The 16,878-nt window shown below is 37.0% G+C and overlaps 6 protein-coding genes across 9 annotated transcripts; 3 read left to right on the plus strand and 3 right to left on the minus strand.

The window, feature by feature from the left end:
• Window positions 1–534: 534 nt before the first annotated feature.
• LOC6645832 (protein nutcracker) lies at window positions 535–4,083 on the minus strand. Of its 4 annotated transcripts, XM_047012325.1 has the most exons (3): window positions 3,988–4,083; window positions 3,409–3,519; window positions 535–1,692 (listed from the first exon to the last, which is right to left on the minus strand). In XM_047012325.1, the coding sequence occupies exons 2-3, from the start codon at window positions 3,497–3,499 to the stop codon at window positions 881–883; spliced, it is 903 nt and encodes a 300-aa protein (XP_046868281.1). In that variant the 5' UTR covers window positions 3,500–3,519; window positions 3,988–4,083; the 3' UTR covers window positions 535–880. The 4 variants fall into 4 exon arrangements, with proteins under 4 accessions (XP_046868281.1, XP_002068538.3, XP_046868282.1 ...); XM_002068502.4 differs by having other exon boundaries at window positions 3,409–4,083; XM_047012326.1 differs by lacking the exon at window positions 3,409–3,519 and having other exon boundaries at window positions 3,988–4,081.
• On the plus strand, window positions 2,899–6,930 carry LOC6645833 (integrator complex subunit 10). The gene is made up of 4 exons (XM_023177680.2): window positions 2,899–2,996; window positions 4,079–4,421; window positions 4,496–5,552; window positions 5,617–6,930. The coding sequence occupies exons 2-4, from the start codon at window positions 4,225–4,227 to the stop codon at window positions 6,370–6,372; spliced, it is 2,010 nt and encodes a 669-aa protein (XP_023033448.1). The 5' UTR covers window positions 2,899–2,996; window positions 4,079–4,224; the 3' UTR covers window positions 6,373–6,930.
• On the minus strand, window positions 6,918–8,607 carry LOC6645834 (mpv17-like protein 2). Its single transcript, XM_002068504.4, has one exon. The coding sequence runs from the start codon at window positions 8,497–8,499 to the stop codon at window positions 7,570–7,572; it is 930 nt and encodes a 309-aa protein (XP_002068540.3). The 5' UTR covers window positions 8,500–8,607; the 3' UTR covers window positions 6,918–7,569.
• A 78-nt stretch (window positions 8,608–8,685) lies between these two features.
• On the minus strand, window positions 8,686–9,662 carry LOC6645835 (PXMP2/4 family protein 4). Its single transcript, XM_002068505.4, has one exon. The coding sequence runs from the start codon at window positions 9,461–9,463 to the stop codon at window positions 8,705–8,707; it is 759 nt and encodes a 252-aa protein (XP_002068541.2). The 5' UTR covers window positions 9,464–9,662; the 3' UTR covers window positions 8,686–8,704.
• Window positions 9,663–10,249: 587 nt separating this feature from the next.
• LOC6645836 (GPI mannosyltransferase 3) lies at window positions 10,250–12,826 on the plus strand. The gene is made up of 3 exons (XM_002068506.4): window positions 10,250–10,682; window positions 10,750–11,799; window positions 11,859–12,826. The coding sequence occupies exons 1-3, from the start codon at window positions 10,555–10,557 to the stop codon at window positions 12,337–12,339; spliced, it is 1,659 nt and encodes a 552-aa protein (XP_002068542.2). The 5' UTR covers window positions 10,250–10,554; the 3' UTR covers window positions 12,340–12,826.
• A 512-nt stretch (window positions 12,827–13,338) lies between these two features.
• On the plus strand, window positions 13,339–16,071 carry LOC6645837 (succinate--CoA ligase [ADP/GDP-forming] subunit alpha, mitochondrial). Its single transcript, XM_002068507.4, has 4 exons — window positions 13,339–13,513; window positions 14,021–14,469; window positions 15,220–15,504; window positions 15,564–16,071. Exons 1-4 carry the CDS (start codon window positions 13,477–13,479, stop codon window positions 15,777–15,779), a joined length of 987 nt encoding a protein of 328 aa, XP_002068543.1. The 5' UTR covers window positions 13,339–13,476; the 3' UTR covers window positions 15,780–16,071.
• The last annotated feature ends 807 nt before the right edge of the window (window positions 16,072–16,878 follow it).

The raw sequence follows: 16,878 nt of genomic DNA on the forward strand, positions 1-16,878 counted from the left end.
TGAGAGCAAGTAACAAAGAGAGACAGTAATGCATTACTCTTGCAATGGGTTGTCAGCTGTTGTTAGAGATGAGTCATTTAGAGGCGATAACAAAAATGCAATTTTATAAAGCTTTTCGATTGCACAAATTGCATATGTGAAATTGCTCGATAATAAGGTTCATGAACCGAATGGAAAATTGAAAGTGTTTATGTGAAAAAAACGATAAATATTTGAGGTTGACTATGCCGAATTTTATATACCCTTGATGTTGACAATATTATATATAAAACTTTTGAATTTGACGGTTCCAATTGGAGTATTCAAAAGATAATCCATCATTTATATGGCAACTAAAGGTATAATACTTTGATACGGCCAAATCAAGATAAGTATCGTAATACCTCTTTAAAAATAAGGGGAAAACGGATGATTAAAACAGACGGACTTAAGATTATATCCTCTTCTCCGTCTTACAAATAACTGACCAAATTGTATGTAACTCCTCTGAAAGGGTAGAAAAGTATGACAAAATAAAGAAAAAATACAACGAAATTTGTTAATTAAAGATATATTCGAATTCTTTTTTTTATTGATAAAAATAACTTCACAATACTTATACCCAAAACTAATATATATATATATATATTACAAAATATATATTTTTTCATTTTTATATTATAATTATTGTTATTCAAATATTTTTATTATATAATATATAATCTAATGTAATCAGATTACAAAACACGCCTTTAGATTTTATGAAAACCAAATTCAACCATGTCCTTTGCTCCAAAAAATGAATTCTTAATTTCTTAGATACCAAAAAAAAAAAAAAAAAGACAAAATCCATATACATATGTATATATAAAAATTAGTTAGGCCAAATAGATATTCCTTTTCACCTTGTGTGAGCTCGCCGATTGGATTGATGTTTGCTCAAGGAATTCAAACGCTGATTCACATTGGCAACAATATTCAATTGATTGCGATTGAGATGACGAAATATCTCATCGTAGACAATTTCGGGCATACCCGTAAGCGATGGCTGCAAATATGTGCCAAGTTCCGTAATTTGCTGTGATCGCATACGTTGAAAGACATTTTGCTTCAACTGCAACGACAGTTCATCCAATTTCTGAAAGCGTGTGTATATCGGTTTATTCTTAGGCTGAACATTTAGGACATAACGCCCAATCGATAGACTAACACTATAGCCAGGCTGTTTCGATGGCGCCAAAGGACTAAGAGTCACCAACAATTCATCACCCAGAACAACAATCATCAGACGACTGCGTAGTGTTGGCATAATGGCGGCATCCTTCTGCATATCCTCGTCGAGAAGCGTGCGCAGGATCATGCTAAAAACAGTCTCATCAAATTGTATCGCATAGACCACCGGCTCTTGGGCCAATAGACGGACATTACCAAGATGAAAGCTTCCATATGTTGGCACTGGTTTCAATTGTTTTTGTTTCTTCCAAAAGATTTGCTCCTCAACGAAAGCACTTTCGAGGGCCACCAAATGTATAAGCAATACAAGTAATTTCGCTGATGAGTGTTTTCCATTTTGATATGGCGCCATTAATTGGGATAGATGCTCCGGTATTGAATTCTGTTTTGTTTGCTCCAGGATTAACGCTTTGTCCAGCATCTCTGGCCTTGTCCCTTGATTCCTTTCATTATCCATTTTGCGTTGCTTCATCGGTGCCACTGGAAATAGTTAATTTTTGTTTTGCAATCAGTTGCATTGGATTTCTTTCTAATTTTGTTGGGTGGGTGTGGGTGATGGCTGTTGTGGCATGTGTAGAGATTTAGTTTTAGTTTTGTGTGTGTGTAGTTGGTGGGTGGGGTGTGGAAGAAAGGGGTGTGGTGGGCGGGTGGGTGTTGCTACTACTACAACACACAATAATTTAACAATTTTATTAGTAGAGTTGACCCAAAAACAGAAAATTAAACTAAAAAAATGCAAACCTGCGTGCGTTAGGTGATGCATGTACATTAATTTCCTTTTATTTACACTACACAACATAATTTCACAAAATAATAAGAACAACTAAGTGTAAAAAAGGTGTGAGAAGCTCACCTATTAACCGTTATACACAAACTGGATCAAGCCCAACAAAAAATGTGAAAGAAAAGTTCTACGAAATGATATTTATACTAATCACAAGCGTTTCAAATTTTTTGGGAATCCTTCAGTTCAATAGACAAATGAATCATTTAATTATCGAATACGATATGCTTAGAAAGCTATTGACAAGTTAATCGATTTTTTTAATATCCCGATATTTTAAATTTTTATTTTGGATTCTCAAAAGCGACTCAAATAATGATGATGATCTCAATGATAATCGTAACAATTTACAAAATTATCGTTATCGATATATGTACGTTCATTCTGTTGCAGCGCGCGCACTTGCAAATGTTAGTAACGGTAACGGTAACGATAGTTTTTAATCACGAGTAAGGCAAAATACGTTAATTGATTTACAAATCTAACATGTAAATACGTGTTAATATCGATTATTAATATTGAATAAATTTATCGATAGTAAGATACATATAATAGAAGTTCTACGTATATGTAAATATATTGTGTAAATAGTCTAATAATAAATGAATGATTTCAAAAGATGATCAAATAGACGGATGATATATCCGTGTGATTCACATATCTATTAGAACTGCCTATTAAAAACTTAGATAGATATTCATTTGTGCGCATTAGTCAGACGATCAGTTCAAATATGGAAAACTTGTCTGCTAAGTTAATTTGTGGCTGCATTGTGATTTGCAAGTGAATGAAACTATACTACAGATTTATTATCTAGGAAGGACATTCGACATATAAATAGTTGCTTCTTTTTTTCGAGTACAAATCACAAATGAACAAGGATGTTTGAAAAGAATGTTTTAATCCTTGCACCGATTTGAGCTATGAACTTTTGGTGGACAAAGGCAAGGAAAAAGAGCCAAGAGAAGGACATAAAAAAAGGATCTTTACGTTTTGCTAGGTAAGTTTCTACATGAAGAAATCAGCTTGCCAAGGATCCTTTGATCCTTGATCATTTTTGGGCTATTGTTTAGTGCAAAAAGCAAAAGTAAAAAGTAATACATATTTTGCATGGGGTCAACATGCAAAAGGATAATTTTATCCTTGACTCTTTCTTGCTTTCTTTTTTCTCTCTCTTTTTATATCTCACTCTCTCTCTCTCTATCTCTCTCACCCTCTCTCTCTATCTCTCTGTCTCTCTCTTACTCTCTCTCTTTATCACTCTCTCTCTCTGACTAAATAAGAAAATGTGCAAAAAAATCTGATAGAAGCAAAAACCATTTAAAATAATTGTGAATAGTTTCTAGACTAATATATCATGAGTTGCAATATTATTTTACATTTATGTACATACATATGTACATACAACTAACCTTTATCTTTGCCTGTGCTTGTTGTTGCTGCTGCTGCTGAAGTCGCTGCCGGCGCCGAATTTGCATTTGCATTTGCCGACGTTGATTGCATCTCTTGAGTTGGGTGCAGTCCTGACAATGGCAATGATACCAACGTTGGCAACGATAGTGGCGAGCATGGTGGCGTTAATGGAAGATTATATTCCGCTCCAGACATTTTATATCATTTGCTTACGTACTAATTTTTTGCTTCGTTTTTAACACAATTTAATACAAAAACTCTACACAAAGAACAATTAAAATGATTTGCAAAGCAAGGGTAAGCTGAACACAAAAAAATAAACAAAAACAAAAAATAAAACAAACAACTATAAACTAAATATTGCTTAGTCTTTTACTGATATTCAGTTACTAGAATTATTTTTCTCTGGAACTTATTTTGCATTAAACAAGGTAATGTGAATCTAGACATGGCGTCACTAAAAATCATTTGATGCAACTCATTTTCTAAACAATTAAGCACAATAACAAATTTACACACGGATAAATAATTAACACATTTATTATTTGTTGCAACTTTTGGTGAAATACATTTCTCACCCCAAATGTTTGTAAACACAGCACAATAATATTCAACACGTATTTCTTAGTTTTTCCTCTACTTTTCTTTTATTCTTAAAACTGAATACAGCTGATTCATGTGTCACCAATTACCAAATACTGGTAGGTCGTCAGTGTTGTTAAATGGAATTGAGATAATGAAACTATGGTCACACTGGACATCACGGCCGGCCGATAAAAACAGAAACAGAAAAGAAACAACAAAAATCAAAAATCATGTCAAACGACGAGGATATATTGTATATGGTAAAACAGGCACAAACACTACGCAAAATAGATCCATGCGGAGCTAAAGCATGGATTCTAACTGCTCAGACACTATATCCCAATGCATTCAATATACAATACGAGGCATATCTATTGGAACGTGATGGCAAAAACTATGAACAGGCGGCCAAGTATTTTAGTATCATGTTAGTTACTCTCACTAGTGGGGTGAAAAAAAAACGTTGTATTTGAATAATAATTTGTATTATTTTTTCCACAGAGCTGCAAATTTTCCGAATCAGCATGCCGAATTATGGCAGGAGATCAATTTCCTAACCAATGCCCTTCGAAATGAGAATGAAAATAGTCCCGAACAGGAATATTATGTGAATTTGTATAAACATTTGACACCCGAAGTGCAGCATAATATATTTATGCATACGATAAACAATTGCGGGGATAATCTCGAGCAATGTATTTACATTTACATATTGATGTTTAACAAATTTCCCAAAACGGCTGCGACACAAGCTCCACGATTACTTGAAATGCTGGCCGAGGGTATGAAAACTGATCCGGATTTATATCAACGCATATTGGTGGAAGAAGTACTGCCAATGATACAACATAAGCCGCCCGAATTGTCACCACTCTTGGCCTGCCGTTTGTATACCAATTCTTTGGAATATTATCTTAGGCAAATAATGGACGATAATAGCGATTCTAGCGATGCATGGAAGAATATATTTAAAGTTTTAATGATCTGTGGACAAATGATGGGCTGGGAGCCATTCCTGCCGTTCAGTAAACATGTCAGCCAGAATGTCTATTGGGAGAAGCTGGTCGATATATTATCAGCCAGTCCGGCAGGTAGCTCCCAGGTTCTATTCTATGCCACCACATTGTTCATTTATTCCTTGCATGGTTATATACGCAATTGTCGCCTAAAGATCGATGATACTGAAATCAGTCATGTCTTGGTTGAGGGTTTCATGGAATGGTCAGCCGAAGAAGTGGACAGAACAAGTGAGGTGCAAACAATGGAGCCACCAAAATTCTCATTGACCACATCGATAAGTCCGGAGCTATCGAAAGCCTTTCTGCATGCCGCCCAATGTTGGCAACTCCTCAATACGGATCAATTTCAAAGGGATTTCAGTCAATTAATGTTGGCCCTACCATTGGCGCCATGGATATCACGTTTCCTTTTCGATTTGGCCATCTATTTTGGTCATCGGGATGAGGCCAATAAACTGATGGCCGAGATGACCACAGAGTCGTCGTTAGTGCAAAGTTTGCAGATTCTAAGTTTGAATCTTATGCAGGGCAGTATGACGGTTAGTTAGATCAAGTTATTACCTAATCATATATATATATTCCTGACTTTTCTTTTATTGCCAGCTCCAAGGTTTTCAATGTATACTCAAAATTCTGGGTGAATTGCCTCCCACACATGGCCAGCAATTGGATAATATGACTTTGAAGGGTCATCGCCATATGATATTCCTACCCCTGACCCGTAGTGCTCTTGTCCAGTACTGCACGCGTGCGATCATCAGTCGGATTAGTCGAAAGCTCTTCGAACCTCCTTGTTCAGATCGTCTGCTTGGTGATCTATTGGTTTTACTTCAAATCAATCTACTCGATGATGTTCCACTTATTCAGCAAATCTTCAATCTGATCAATCAGCGTAAAACCTTCAATATGCGCACTCTCTCCAATTACATTATAACCATTGATATAATGGAGGAATTGAATTTCATGTGGAACGCCCAGCAAGATGAAACGAATTTTGAATTAACTGGTTCACCCACAGAATCGGCAAATGCAAATGCAAATGCTGCTGCTGCCGTTGTTGCTCCTGCACCACCTGGAAATGAAGCCCCACCCGCCGTTGTAGGTTCTTCCCCTGGCGGAAGTGCAACTCCGTTAATTGTTGGTGCCGTACCACCCCAGCCGCGTCGCATTGGGACACGTGGTGCCGACAAAGGAGCTCGGGATGAATTCAAAGCCTTGATCCGTCAACAGATTTCCAGATGCAATGAGAATATCATCACTTTGTTGGCAAATTTCATAACTCAAGAACAATTGACATTGGGTCAGTATATCTTTGGCATTCCACAGCCTCCACCCATAGAGACAATAGTCATTAAATAGTTAATAGAAATTTGTATATTGATATATGTATTAATTAAGATATGACCAACATTTGGTCTTTCTGCAAAGCATTTGTAAAGAATTTTTTACGTTTTAGTTCATAGCAATCGTTTGAATGTTCTAAGTGTTTGTCAAAAACTGAAACTGAATGAGATGCAGGTATTTTCTATCTAGAATGTGTTTATATTATCTGTATCAACTGGGTATACTATATAATATTTATCCTTTTAAAAGACTTTATGGGCATCAAATTCTATAGGTTTGATCTCTAATATTTTAAAAATTAGTTTTGTCCAAAGTGTTCAGCCATAGAATCAAGAGATTAGCCAATAGAGAAACTCTTCTTGTTACTATAATGGATCTAATGGATCCAGGTCATGTCACGATTTTCGTCTTTTTAGAGGCACGAATTAACTTATCCTTTTTCAAAGTTGGAAATACTACTAAAATAAACTCACAAGATCTGGCATTGTCTCACAGATTATCCCTTTGAATATCCTGAATGAATTGTAATATAATTTAAAAATTCCATAATACACTTTCAATTTGACTAGAATATTTTCATGACATTTTTTATTAACAACACAAAAATATAACAAAATTTATATTTTTTATAACAATTAGTTCTTAATTTCTAAATAGCCTCTAAACAAAAGACCAGATTTTTAATTTCTTAGGACATTTTGTAGTCAAGTTAATTTGTCCTGCTTTTTGGAATAAACACGAAAATCTCATACTAAAATTTATAAATATTTCACAAACATCTCAAATTTTACACAAGTCTATATAGACGGGGCTTATAATCGATATTGTTAACACTTTCTTTCAATTTTCATTTGTCTTACTCTAAGATCAAACTACTTATATAGTACATACATAGGTAGGTAGGTAGGTTCAGATCATGTCAATTATTCGATTATTATTTAGTCAGATCAAGGTGCTACAGGAGTATTTGCTAAAGATAGGCCTTTATTTTTTTTTTGTTTTTGTAATACTTTGTATATTTGAACTTTGTTAGCCTCTTGTGCTTTTTGATATGTATGTATGTTTTGGGTTTCTTTTTTTTTTGTAGTGAGCGCTAGTTAAACACGTTTCGATCATATGGTAAATTGACTTGTGAGTAAAACACAGACATGCATATGTATATGTATGTATACGTGTATCAACTAGAATTTGTTATGGAGATTAAAAGTGCTATCAATTAGCGACTTTCGTCTTTGTTGTCGTCGGCGTCGCCGCCGTTGTTGTTGTTGTTGCTGTGGGCGTTTGGCTAGAGATTAGACTGGCACCGGGTGACTGTATAGGATTTGTTGCTGTTTCCGTCTGCTGTTTCTCAGACGACGGTGATGATGATGATGATGATAATGTTGGCTCAAGTGGCAAATGTACACCAAAATCATGCTTCATATACGATATCAAGACATTATAGACCGCTGTACAGACATTAACAAAGGCCACACGATATTTGGTATCCAGATAACGAAAATTGAAATATTGTGCTGCCGGCCAGGTCATCCAATCCAATAGATAGATGTAGGGGAATTTTGTAATTATCTCATTATTGGTAGCCTCCAGTGTTTGTTGCTCCAAATAGCAGACGGTATAGAAGAATATACAAATGCAGGCCGGTGACATGAATAGCTGATCGAATAGAATCTTCTTCATAATTGTGCGAAATGTACGTTGCGGCATTATGCGATCCATCCAATTGTAGACATAATGATGCAGTGGTCCTTGTAGGGCACCAGCCACAAACATGCGATACATGCGCGCCAAATCATAGCGATCTTGTTCACGCAAACCGCGACGATACTCATACTCCTGGGCAACAACATCGCCGACAAGCATAAGACCCCCGGAACCCAAAATATTGGTGGCCAAGAGGTATTTGCCAAATGCCTTGTTCCAGGCGAGCTTGGACCAACGCACCACGGCGAAAGTGAAAGCATCGCGTGTTTTGGTCTCGCCTTTGCCCTGTAGGTGACGTCGTTGCGCAGACGACCATGTTTTTCCAGGTGTTACATCAGCTGCCCGCAATTTGGCCAGGGCCACAAAGGGGCGCACTCCTGGCTGTCGCTGGCTAGATAGCACCAGGGATTGGCAAACACCTCGGCGCAACGCCAACATCCTCCTGAGACTAGGTGAATTTCAAAAGTTTAACATACACTTGACCCAATTGTGTTGTGTTGTGTTAATTCTTATTTTTGTATTACTGTTGCTTTTTATCAACATTTTGACGGTTAAATACAGGGTGTCGTTTTTGATCGATAATTAGCTCAAAATGAGCATTTAAACACTCAAATTAATCGATAGTTTTGTTGTTTTTTGAATTTTATTTTTTACTTTTTTTAGAATGACAATGACGCTTACCCATATCGTGTTTGATATAGGAAAGTAACACAATATATAGACAATTGGTTATATTAGTGAATGCAACACGATAAACAGATTTCAAATATCGAAAATTAAAATATTGCACTGCCGGCCAAATTATACAATCCATCATCCATGTATAGAGAAATTTCTCTTTGATTTCGTCATTCGATTCCTCGAAGCTACGGCCCTCTAGCAGGCTTGTTAAATAAAAGAATCCAAATAGATATATCGGCGACATTAATAATTGATCCCAAAAGATTTTTTTCAAGGTTACAATATGCGTACTTTCTGGCAATATGTGATCCAACAAATTATAGAATAAATGCTGAATGGGGCCCAATATCAGACCGGTAATTAACATCTGCCCAGAACGATGATAATCAAAGGGATAATTTTGAGCCAAATATTCCAATTGCTGGGTCACCATATCACCGATAACCAATAAAATTCCAGAACCAAGAATATTTGTGACAATCAAATATTTACCAAACATATGTGACCACAATGATGGTCGGTAATTTGGATTTGAATTCGACTTTGATGGCAATGGCTTTGGTGGTAATGAAGGTGGCCTAGTTGATAATAAAGGCGCCTGACGGAATGAGCACAGCAATGTAATGGGCTTTTTATTTAATGTAGAAAATGCTCTTCCGCGCGTTTCCATGCGTGGGGATCGTGCAACGAAACGCAATGTTGTGGAAACAGTATGCATCATATTCGCGGATACGATATTATCGATAACACTTTCATATCGATGGTTTTTTGCACTTGTATTTATCGCTATCCAAAATGGTTAGCGGAACTTACTGGTGAATTTTAATTTAAATGGACAACTCGATGTGTTTCAGAAACATGTGTATGTGTTAATATGTATGTTAATATGTATATTTAGGCTGACAGCAACAGCAAAGAAATCAAGAAATTTATTTCTCGAATCCCATTACATGTTAAAAATAAAAATTGTAAATTGCTGTTATGCTTTTTATTAACTCATAAAATCATGTAAAGGGAAATACCTTTGAATCATACAAATCTATTCAGCCAGATGATAATGCAATTAAATATATTGCTAATTGGAATAAAATATGAAACATTTAGAAGATTAGATAATGAATGACAACAAAATCGGAGAATTCTATTGTTTAAAGAAAAATAAATCCAATATTTATCAATATATATAAAATTGTAAGCCGTTTTTTTGTAATTTAATAAGTCATTCAGGAATCAAGCAATTTTGCCCATTTTTTTTTTAAATGTTCGTTGTGAACCAAAGAAGGGTTTTTTTCCAAAAGAAAGTTAATATTTAGTTTAACCAATTAACTAAAGGCGTTTTAAAATGAATGAATAAAGCGAATTCAAATAACATGCAAAAAAAATCGTTTTTTATTATTAGTGATGAGAACAGTTGTAGTGTTGTAGTGTCAGATGAGAATAGTTGTAGTGTCATCTCTAGCTGGCAATACGCGTTAGCCATTTTTCTGTTTTCACTTTGGTCACTTCTTCTTGAGCGTCATTCTGCCGCTGTCGCTGTCGCCGCCACCGCTTTTCTTCGTTTTTGCTTTGCTCCGCATTTCGTGTTATATTTTTAGGCCGCCAAATAGTTTTTTCGGTTTTTTTCCCATTGTTTTTTTTTTTTTGTGTAGGTTCATACATCAAATCTAAATCCAAAAACGAGAAAAACGCGTTCGGCCCATTTGCGTGCGTTCGCTTGCTTTTAACCGCCGCATTTGTTTGCAGGTTAGAAACGTTCATCCCAAAGATTTCCAAAAAAGAAAAAATTGGTCCAAAGTGAGATCTCCCGCAGTGATGAGGCTGCTCTATGTGTTCATATTGATATTAGCCGTTCGCTTGGCATCGGTTTTTGTGGTCAAGACCTATTATGTGCCCGATGAATACTGGCAAAGTTTGGAAGTGGCCCATAAACTGACCTTTGGGTAAGTTCCGAATTCTTATTCACCCACCCTCACAGTGTAACAGCTCTCTCTCTCTTTCCGTCTGCAGCTATGGTTACCTTACCTGGGAATGGGTACAGGGCATTAGAAGCTATGTCTATCCCGTAATTATTGCTGCCATCTATAAATTCTTGGCTCTACTTCAATTGGATACGGTTCAGCTATTGGTTATACTGCCAAGAATTCTTCAAGCTCTGCTGACCACTTACTCAGATTATCGTTTCTATGTGTGGACTGGGAAACGAAAATGGGCCCTGTTCTTGATCCTAGTGCCATGGTTTTGGTTCTACACGGGCTCCAGGACATTGGCCAACACCTTGGAGACATCATTGACCACCATTGCATTGAGCTATTTTCCATGGTATGGCGAGGGTACAGCATATCTTTGGCCAGCAGCCATTTGTTGCTTCCTACGGCCCACAGCGGCGGTTATATGGCTGCCCCTTGCTATATATCATCTCCGTAATACCCGTTTGTCCACCATCGAACTAATTCTGAAGCGATTCCTGGTCATTGGTGTTCTGGTTGCCGCCTTGGGCATAGCCATCGATTCGTATTGGCATGGCAAACTAATTGTGACCCCGTACGAATTCCTTAAATACAATATATTCCATAATATTGGCAGCTTCTATGGCAGTCATCCTTGGCATTGGTATTTCACATGCGGATTGCCCACTGTCCTGGGCATCAATACCATACCGTTTATCTTTGGCGTTGTGGAGACTGTTCGCAAGTCGCGAAAATATCCTGTGAGCAAGCAACTGCTGATAACCATCCTCCTAACCCTGATCGTTCTGAGTACGGTGGAGCATAAGGAATTCCGTTTCGTTAGCACATTGCTGCCCCTGTGTCTGTATGTGACAGCCGATAGCTTATCGCGTTGGAGCTACAATGCCTCGTTGACAAAACTATGGGCCACTGCTTTGATCATATTGTTGGGTAATGTGGTCCCTGCCTGGTATCTGAGTACCATCCATCAGAAGGGACCCATTGAGCTGATGCCCAAGCTAAGACAAATTGCCCAGGAATATCGTGATGAGAGGGATTATCGTGCCAATATACTCTTTCTAATGCCCTGCCATTCGACACCATATTATAGGTGAGTTGTTGGACATTAATTCTTTATATATACTCATTCGATTCTCATCTGATTTCTAGCCATATCCATGAGAATGTGACAATGCGTTTCCTGACATGTGAACCAAATCTAAATAATGCCGATAATTTCAAGGATGAAGCGGATCGTTTCTTTGATTCGCCTGTACATTGGCTTAGATCCCATATACCAGTTCACCCGCCAACAGCTCGTCCCACTCATGTGGTCCTCTTTGACTCATTAACGAATAAGATTAGTGAATTTTTAACCAATTACAAGCTGCTCTATAGCATTGAGCATGTTCAAGTAAATCAATTAGCTCTGGAATCCCAAGCCCTATTGGACAGATGGTCCAATGCTGTGGGCACTCAGTCACCAGATCTTCAATCATATTTTAAGAATTTGCAAACGCGTACTGGACAGACCATACAGGTCTATCAGCGTCTGCAAAAGGGTGAGGAGAATGCATTTAATCGACAGGAGGCTAAGGATATTCCTGATGCTGCTGCTGATGATGAGGAGCAGCTAAATCAGTTCAATTAAAACCAATCATCATCATCATCACCAGCAACACCACCCGGGATCAACAAAGACTTAAATGAAAAAAAAAAACAAAAAACAAATATATAAGCAAACTTAGCCCTCCGTTTAAAAACAGAAACAAACATAAATGAAATTACTTAAGCATGACAACAATTTAATATAATTACAAAGCGAAATTCTTTTGTATTTACAAAACACAAAAAAAAAAAACAACCCATTTGGCCTTGGCGAAAAGAGATTTCTTTTAAAAAATGTATAATTTATGTACTTTGTGCTAGTTGATACATCCATACACCACCCACCTACCTACCTCCCCGGCCCCAAAAACAATCCCCATCCATCCCATTAGTAGTAAACAAAAAAAAAAGGTCTTGAGTGAGGCAATATAATTTTTTAAGTCTAAACAAACATAAAATATATTTATATATATCTATATGTGTACTGTCCTTTTTTTAAATGTGTCAAAATAAAGGTTCAGTTCAATGAATTTATTAGAATTTTAGATAAACTCAATTAAATCGCGGTAACTCTCTCTCTCTCTCTCTCGCTCACACACTTTCACTCTTAGTGAAATGCATGCTATCTCGTTCAACTTCAATTTTGGTAACCACCAACCAAGGAGTTTTTCAGTATTCTGGATTCGGATATATGCTAAATATATGGGCATGACTAAAATTATAAAAATTACTAACAAATATTTTGTATAATTATTTGCATGCTCTTTGTAATGCCACATAAAACAAAAACAATTGACAAACAAAATAAATTGCTTATATTTTAGTTTTTATTTGTTAGCGAATTATTAACTGCAGTTTCTGAAAACATAAACTTATGAAATGCAAAACAGAGTCAATAATTATTAACCTATTTTTGAATTTGGCGGTAAAATTGCTAACATTCTGTTAGTTAACATAAGCAAAGCAGTAACAGGTGGTTAGATAACACCGATAACAACCGATATGGTTTTATTGCAATTTTCTAGAAATGATCGATATAATAATCGACGGTTTTGCCAGCTCTGCCGCCTTGGTCATTTGGTCGCGCATTAAATTAAATTTTTAAACAATAACTAAGCATATTCTGCTCAGTTTTTAAGCACAACTCGCACTCACACACACACATCCACACACACATATAATGGCTGCTTCAATGAGGGCGCTGCTTAAAGTGCGAGGTAAGTCAGCAAGGAGAGAGGGGAACGAAAATCTATTGCGAAACATAATCAGGGGACACCACACAGGTGGAATGATGATAAATTATATAACAATGGAAAAGCCCAAGAAAAACAAACATAATCAAGGATTTAAAGCGATTAACTGAATGCGCTCAACTAATATGTTAAATATGCGGCAAAATGTGTAAAAAACTAAATGGAAATTCATAAAAATTCACAAGTTAAAACGACGTGGCAAGAAGAAGAGCGGTCTGCGGGTGCTTTATAGAGAAAGAGGGTGTGTGTGGGGCGGTTAGAGGGGGAGTGTCGCTTTGTCTGACTGTTCAAGGTTCGCATGTGACCCAGAGGGAGAAACACAGAGAAAGAGGGTGAGCGAGAGGGAGTAAAAGAGACGAAAAGTGAGAGGGGAGAAAATGTCTAATTTAAGTTAATTGAAATCTCAAAAAATTTTTATGATTTTTTTCGTTAATTTTATGGTTGTTGTTTTTTTTTTTCTCCCCCTACCAGATGGCTTTGTTGCCGGCATTCGCTGCAATTCGCAATACAATCAAACGCGCGGCAATCTTAAACTGAACGGAGATTCGCGTGTCATCTGTCAAGGATTCACCGGCAAGCAGGGCACCTTCCACAGCCAACAAGCCTTGGAGTATGGCACCAAATTGGTTGGCGGCATCTCACCCAAAAAGGGTGGCACCCAACATTTGGGTCTGCCCGTTTTTGCCACCGTCGCCGAGGCCAAAAAGGCAACCGATCCCCATGCCACGGTTATCTATGTGCCACCACCCGGTGCAGCAGCTGCCATTTTGGAGGCACTCGATGCGGAAATTCCATTGATTGTCTGCATTACGGAGGGTGTGCCCCAGCATGATATGGTCAAGGTTAAGCATGCCTTAATTAGCCAGAATAAATCTCGTCTGGTTGGACCCAATTGCCCGGGCATCATTGCTCCCGAACAGGTTTGTTGTTTCTCAAGTCCAGCCTTATCGCTGACACCAAGCGAGAGATAGAGAGAGAGAGTAAAGTGAAAGATAGAGATAAGCCTCGTCAGTCCACTCTATGCGCCGCCGGCCCACTTTGGGTGCAAAGTTCATTCGATCGCAGGGGAAGAGAAACGATCGATTCACTTTATTGATTATTATTGTTTATTTCGGCTTATCGGTTGCTGCTGCTGACGCATGAACCGGTCCCCGACCTGCTTCTGACCACAAAAACGAAACCCGATTTCAACAAATTACAACAAAAAATAGAGTTTTACTTATATCTTTAATATTGAGATCAATTTACTCTCAAATTTGCAATTGCTAAAGACTTAAGACTCATTTTTGTTGATTCTAAAATAAGTTTTTCGATATCGCATATCTATATAATTTTTTATGGTCTTTTCGATAATGGAATTCGCTTACCATATAAGCCAATATATGAAACTCTTTTGAAGAATTGCCGAAATTCTGTGCGAAAACTTAAACTAAGTTTCTATTTCTAGTTTGTATTCCTCCTTTTTGGCCCTTTTTGCCTTGCGCAATAACAAATGCTCATGTTGTCTCACTCTCTTTCGGTCCTTTCATTGCTATGAAGTTGGAGTCCAAGAGTTCATGTTGAAAAAGGATTTGAGTTTGATCTCCCTCTCTCTTTCTCTCTCTTGTTATCTCTTTCTATTGTTGCTGAGACGACAAATGAACTAAAATTGAATATATTTTTTTTTATAGTGCAAAATTGGCATTATGCCTGGCCATATACACAAGCGTGGCAAGATCGGTGTTGTCTCACGTTCCGGTACTTTAACCTACGAGGCAGTGCATCAGACCACCGAAGTGGGTCTCGGCCAGACTCTGTGTGTCGGCATTGGTGGTGATCCATTCAATGGAACTGATTTCATTGATTGCCTGGAAGTATTCCTTAAGGATCCCGACACCAAGGGCATTATACTGATTGGTGAAATCGGTGGTGTGGCCGAAGAGAAGGCTGCCGACTATTTGACTGAATTCAATACGGTATGAATGACATTGATAACAATGAATTGTTTAATAATTGTTTGATTCGATTATTGCAGGGTATCAAGGCCAAGCCTGTGGTCTCGTTTATTGCCGGCGTTTCTGCACCACCCGGTCGTCGTATGGGACATGCTGGTGCCATCATCTCTGGTGGTAAGGGTGGAGCCAATGATAAGATTGCCGCCTTGGAGAAGGCTGGCGTCATTGTGACAAGAAGTCCAGCTAAAATGGGTCACGAATTGTTTAAGGAAATGAAGCGTTTGGAGCTAGTCTAAATCATCAATGAAAAACAAAAAACTGGAAACAATTTTGAACAAACGAAGAAAAACCAACATCATGTGTGACAAAAAGCCAACGTACCGATTAAAAAACGTACGCTAAACTCATTTTTGGAGATATACAAAACAAAGAAAAATTGCACCATACATATAAAACTATTTAAAAGTTAAGCAAAAAGTGAAAAACACCTAAAAAACAAAATTGTTGTCGAAATCGATATATATAAAAATGAACCTAAATAAATTATTATGTGAAACAAAAATTCGCATTCGCTAAAGTGAAAACGAATTGAAAATGATTCCAAGAATTATCTTAATGTTAACTAACTGCCGTACCACCCAAACAAACCAACAACAACAAAACAAGTAAACCAATTCAAAATATATAAATTCAATCTATACAGACTCAGATATTATACGCCATGCACCAAAGATTCCAAAAAAAAAAGGAAAATTGTTGAAAATTGCACCACATAATTTGATTTGATGCTAACCTTTTAGCTAGTTTTGCCTTATTTTTCAAATATTCACTCGAAATATTAAAGCGAATTGTAATTTTAATTTAATAAATATGCAAATTTTGTCTATTTACAATGAAAACTAAAACTCAATTGAAGCTAGCATCCAAACATACTTTTTTTTTTTTTGTATATTTTGAAATTGGCGCCGTTACGCTAGCCACAAAGTGGTAACTCTGTCACTGGAAACGGAAATCCTTGGTTTAGTATTAAAGTTTATAAACGTTGTGTATTTTATTTATACCAATTTCGTGCAGATATCATTCCCAATTTGAAGCTTTTATTCATAATATTTATATTTAGATCTCTTACAGGCAGCTGATGTACAATTGGAAGAACGTGGGAGAGGGCCAACATAAACTAAAAAACACGGCGCTCTTATTGCTTAAAAGAAATGTCCCAAAAGTAGCAAATACAATTTAAAGATACACCTAACAATAAAAGTCGATGCTTTTGTTGTAAAGTGGAAACGTATGAAAGTTAATTCTTAATTTCACATTTCACTTAAGCTAGGTTTACGTTTTTGCCGTTTCTTTTTAACATCTAAAATTTTACTTAAATGGAGGACCGGCAAATAA

The sequence above is a fragment of the Drosophila willistoni genome (assembly GCF_018902025.1).
Source record: "Drosophila willistoni isolate 14030-0811.24 chromosome XR unlocalized genomic scaffold, UCI_dwil_1.1 Seg8, whole genome shotgun sequence".
Taxonomy (NCBI): Eukaryota; Metazoa; Arthropoda; class Insecta; order Diptera; family Drosophilidae; genus Drosophila; species Drosophila willistoni.

Excerpts from the sequence above, each read along its gene's own strand:
- LOC6645832 (XM_002068502.4), bottom strand. The coding sequence starts at position 3,604 with ATGTCTGGAGCGGAATATAATCTTCCATTAACGCCACCATGCTCGCCA. Across the intron at positions 1,693-3,408 it reads AAGCACAGGCAAAGATAAAG|TGGCACCGATGAAGCAACGC; the intron begins GTTAGTTGTATG and ends AACTATTTCCAG.
- LOC6645833 (XM_023177680.2), top strand. The coding sequence starts at position 4,225 with ATGTCAAACGACGAGGATATATTGTATATGGTAAAACAGGCACAAACA. Across the intron at positions 4,422-4,495 it reads GCCAAGTATTTTAGTATCAT|AGCTGCAAATTTTCCGAATC; the intron begins GTTAGTTACTCT and ends TTTTTTCCACAG. Across the intron at positions 5,553-5,616 it reads TTATGCAGGGCAGTATGACG|CTCCAAGGTTTTCAATGTAT; the intron begins GTTAGTTAGATC and ends TTTTATTGCCAG.
- LOC6645834 (XM_002068504.4), bottom strand. The coding sequence starts at position 8,499 with ATGTTGGCGTTGCGCCGAGGTGTTTGCCAATCCCTGGTGCTATCTAGC.
- LOC6645835 (XM_002068505.4), bottom strand. The coding sequence starts at position 9,463 with ATGATGCATACTGTTTCCACAACATTGCGTTTCGTTGCACGATCCCCA.
- LOC6645836 (XM_002068506.4), top strand. The coding sequence starts at position 10,555 with ATGAGGCTGCTCTATGTGTTCATATTGATATTAGCCGTTCGCTTGGCA. Across the intron at positions 10,683-10,749 it reads GCCCATAAACTGACCTTTGG|CTATGGTTACCTTACCTGGG; the intron begins GTAAGTTCCGAA and ends TTCCGTCTGCAG. Across the intron at positions 11,800-11,858 it reads CATTCGACACCATATTATAG|CCATATCCATGAGAATGTGA; the intron begins GTGAGTTGTTGG and ends TCTGATTTCTAG.
- LOC6645837 (XM_002068507.4), top strand. The coding sequence starts at position 13,477 with ATGGCTGCTTCAATGAGGGCGCTGCTTAAAGTGCGAG. Across the intron at positions 14,470-15,219 it reads GCATCATTGCTCCCGAACAG|TGCAAAATTGGCATTATGCC; the intron begins GTTTGTTGTTTC and ends TTTTTTTTATAG. Across the intron at positions 15,505-15,563 it reads ATTTGACTGAATTCAATACG|GGTATCAAGGCCAAGCCTGT; the intron begins GTATGAATGACA and ends CGATTATTGCAG.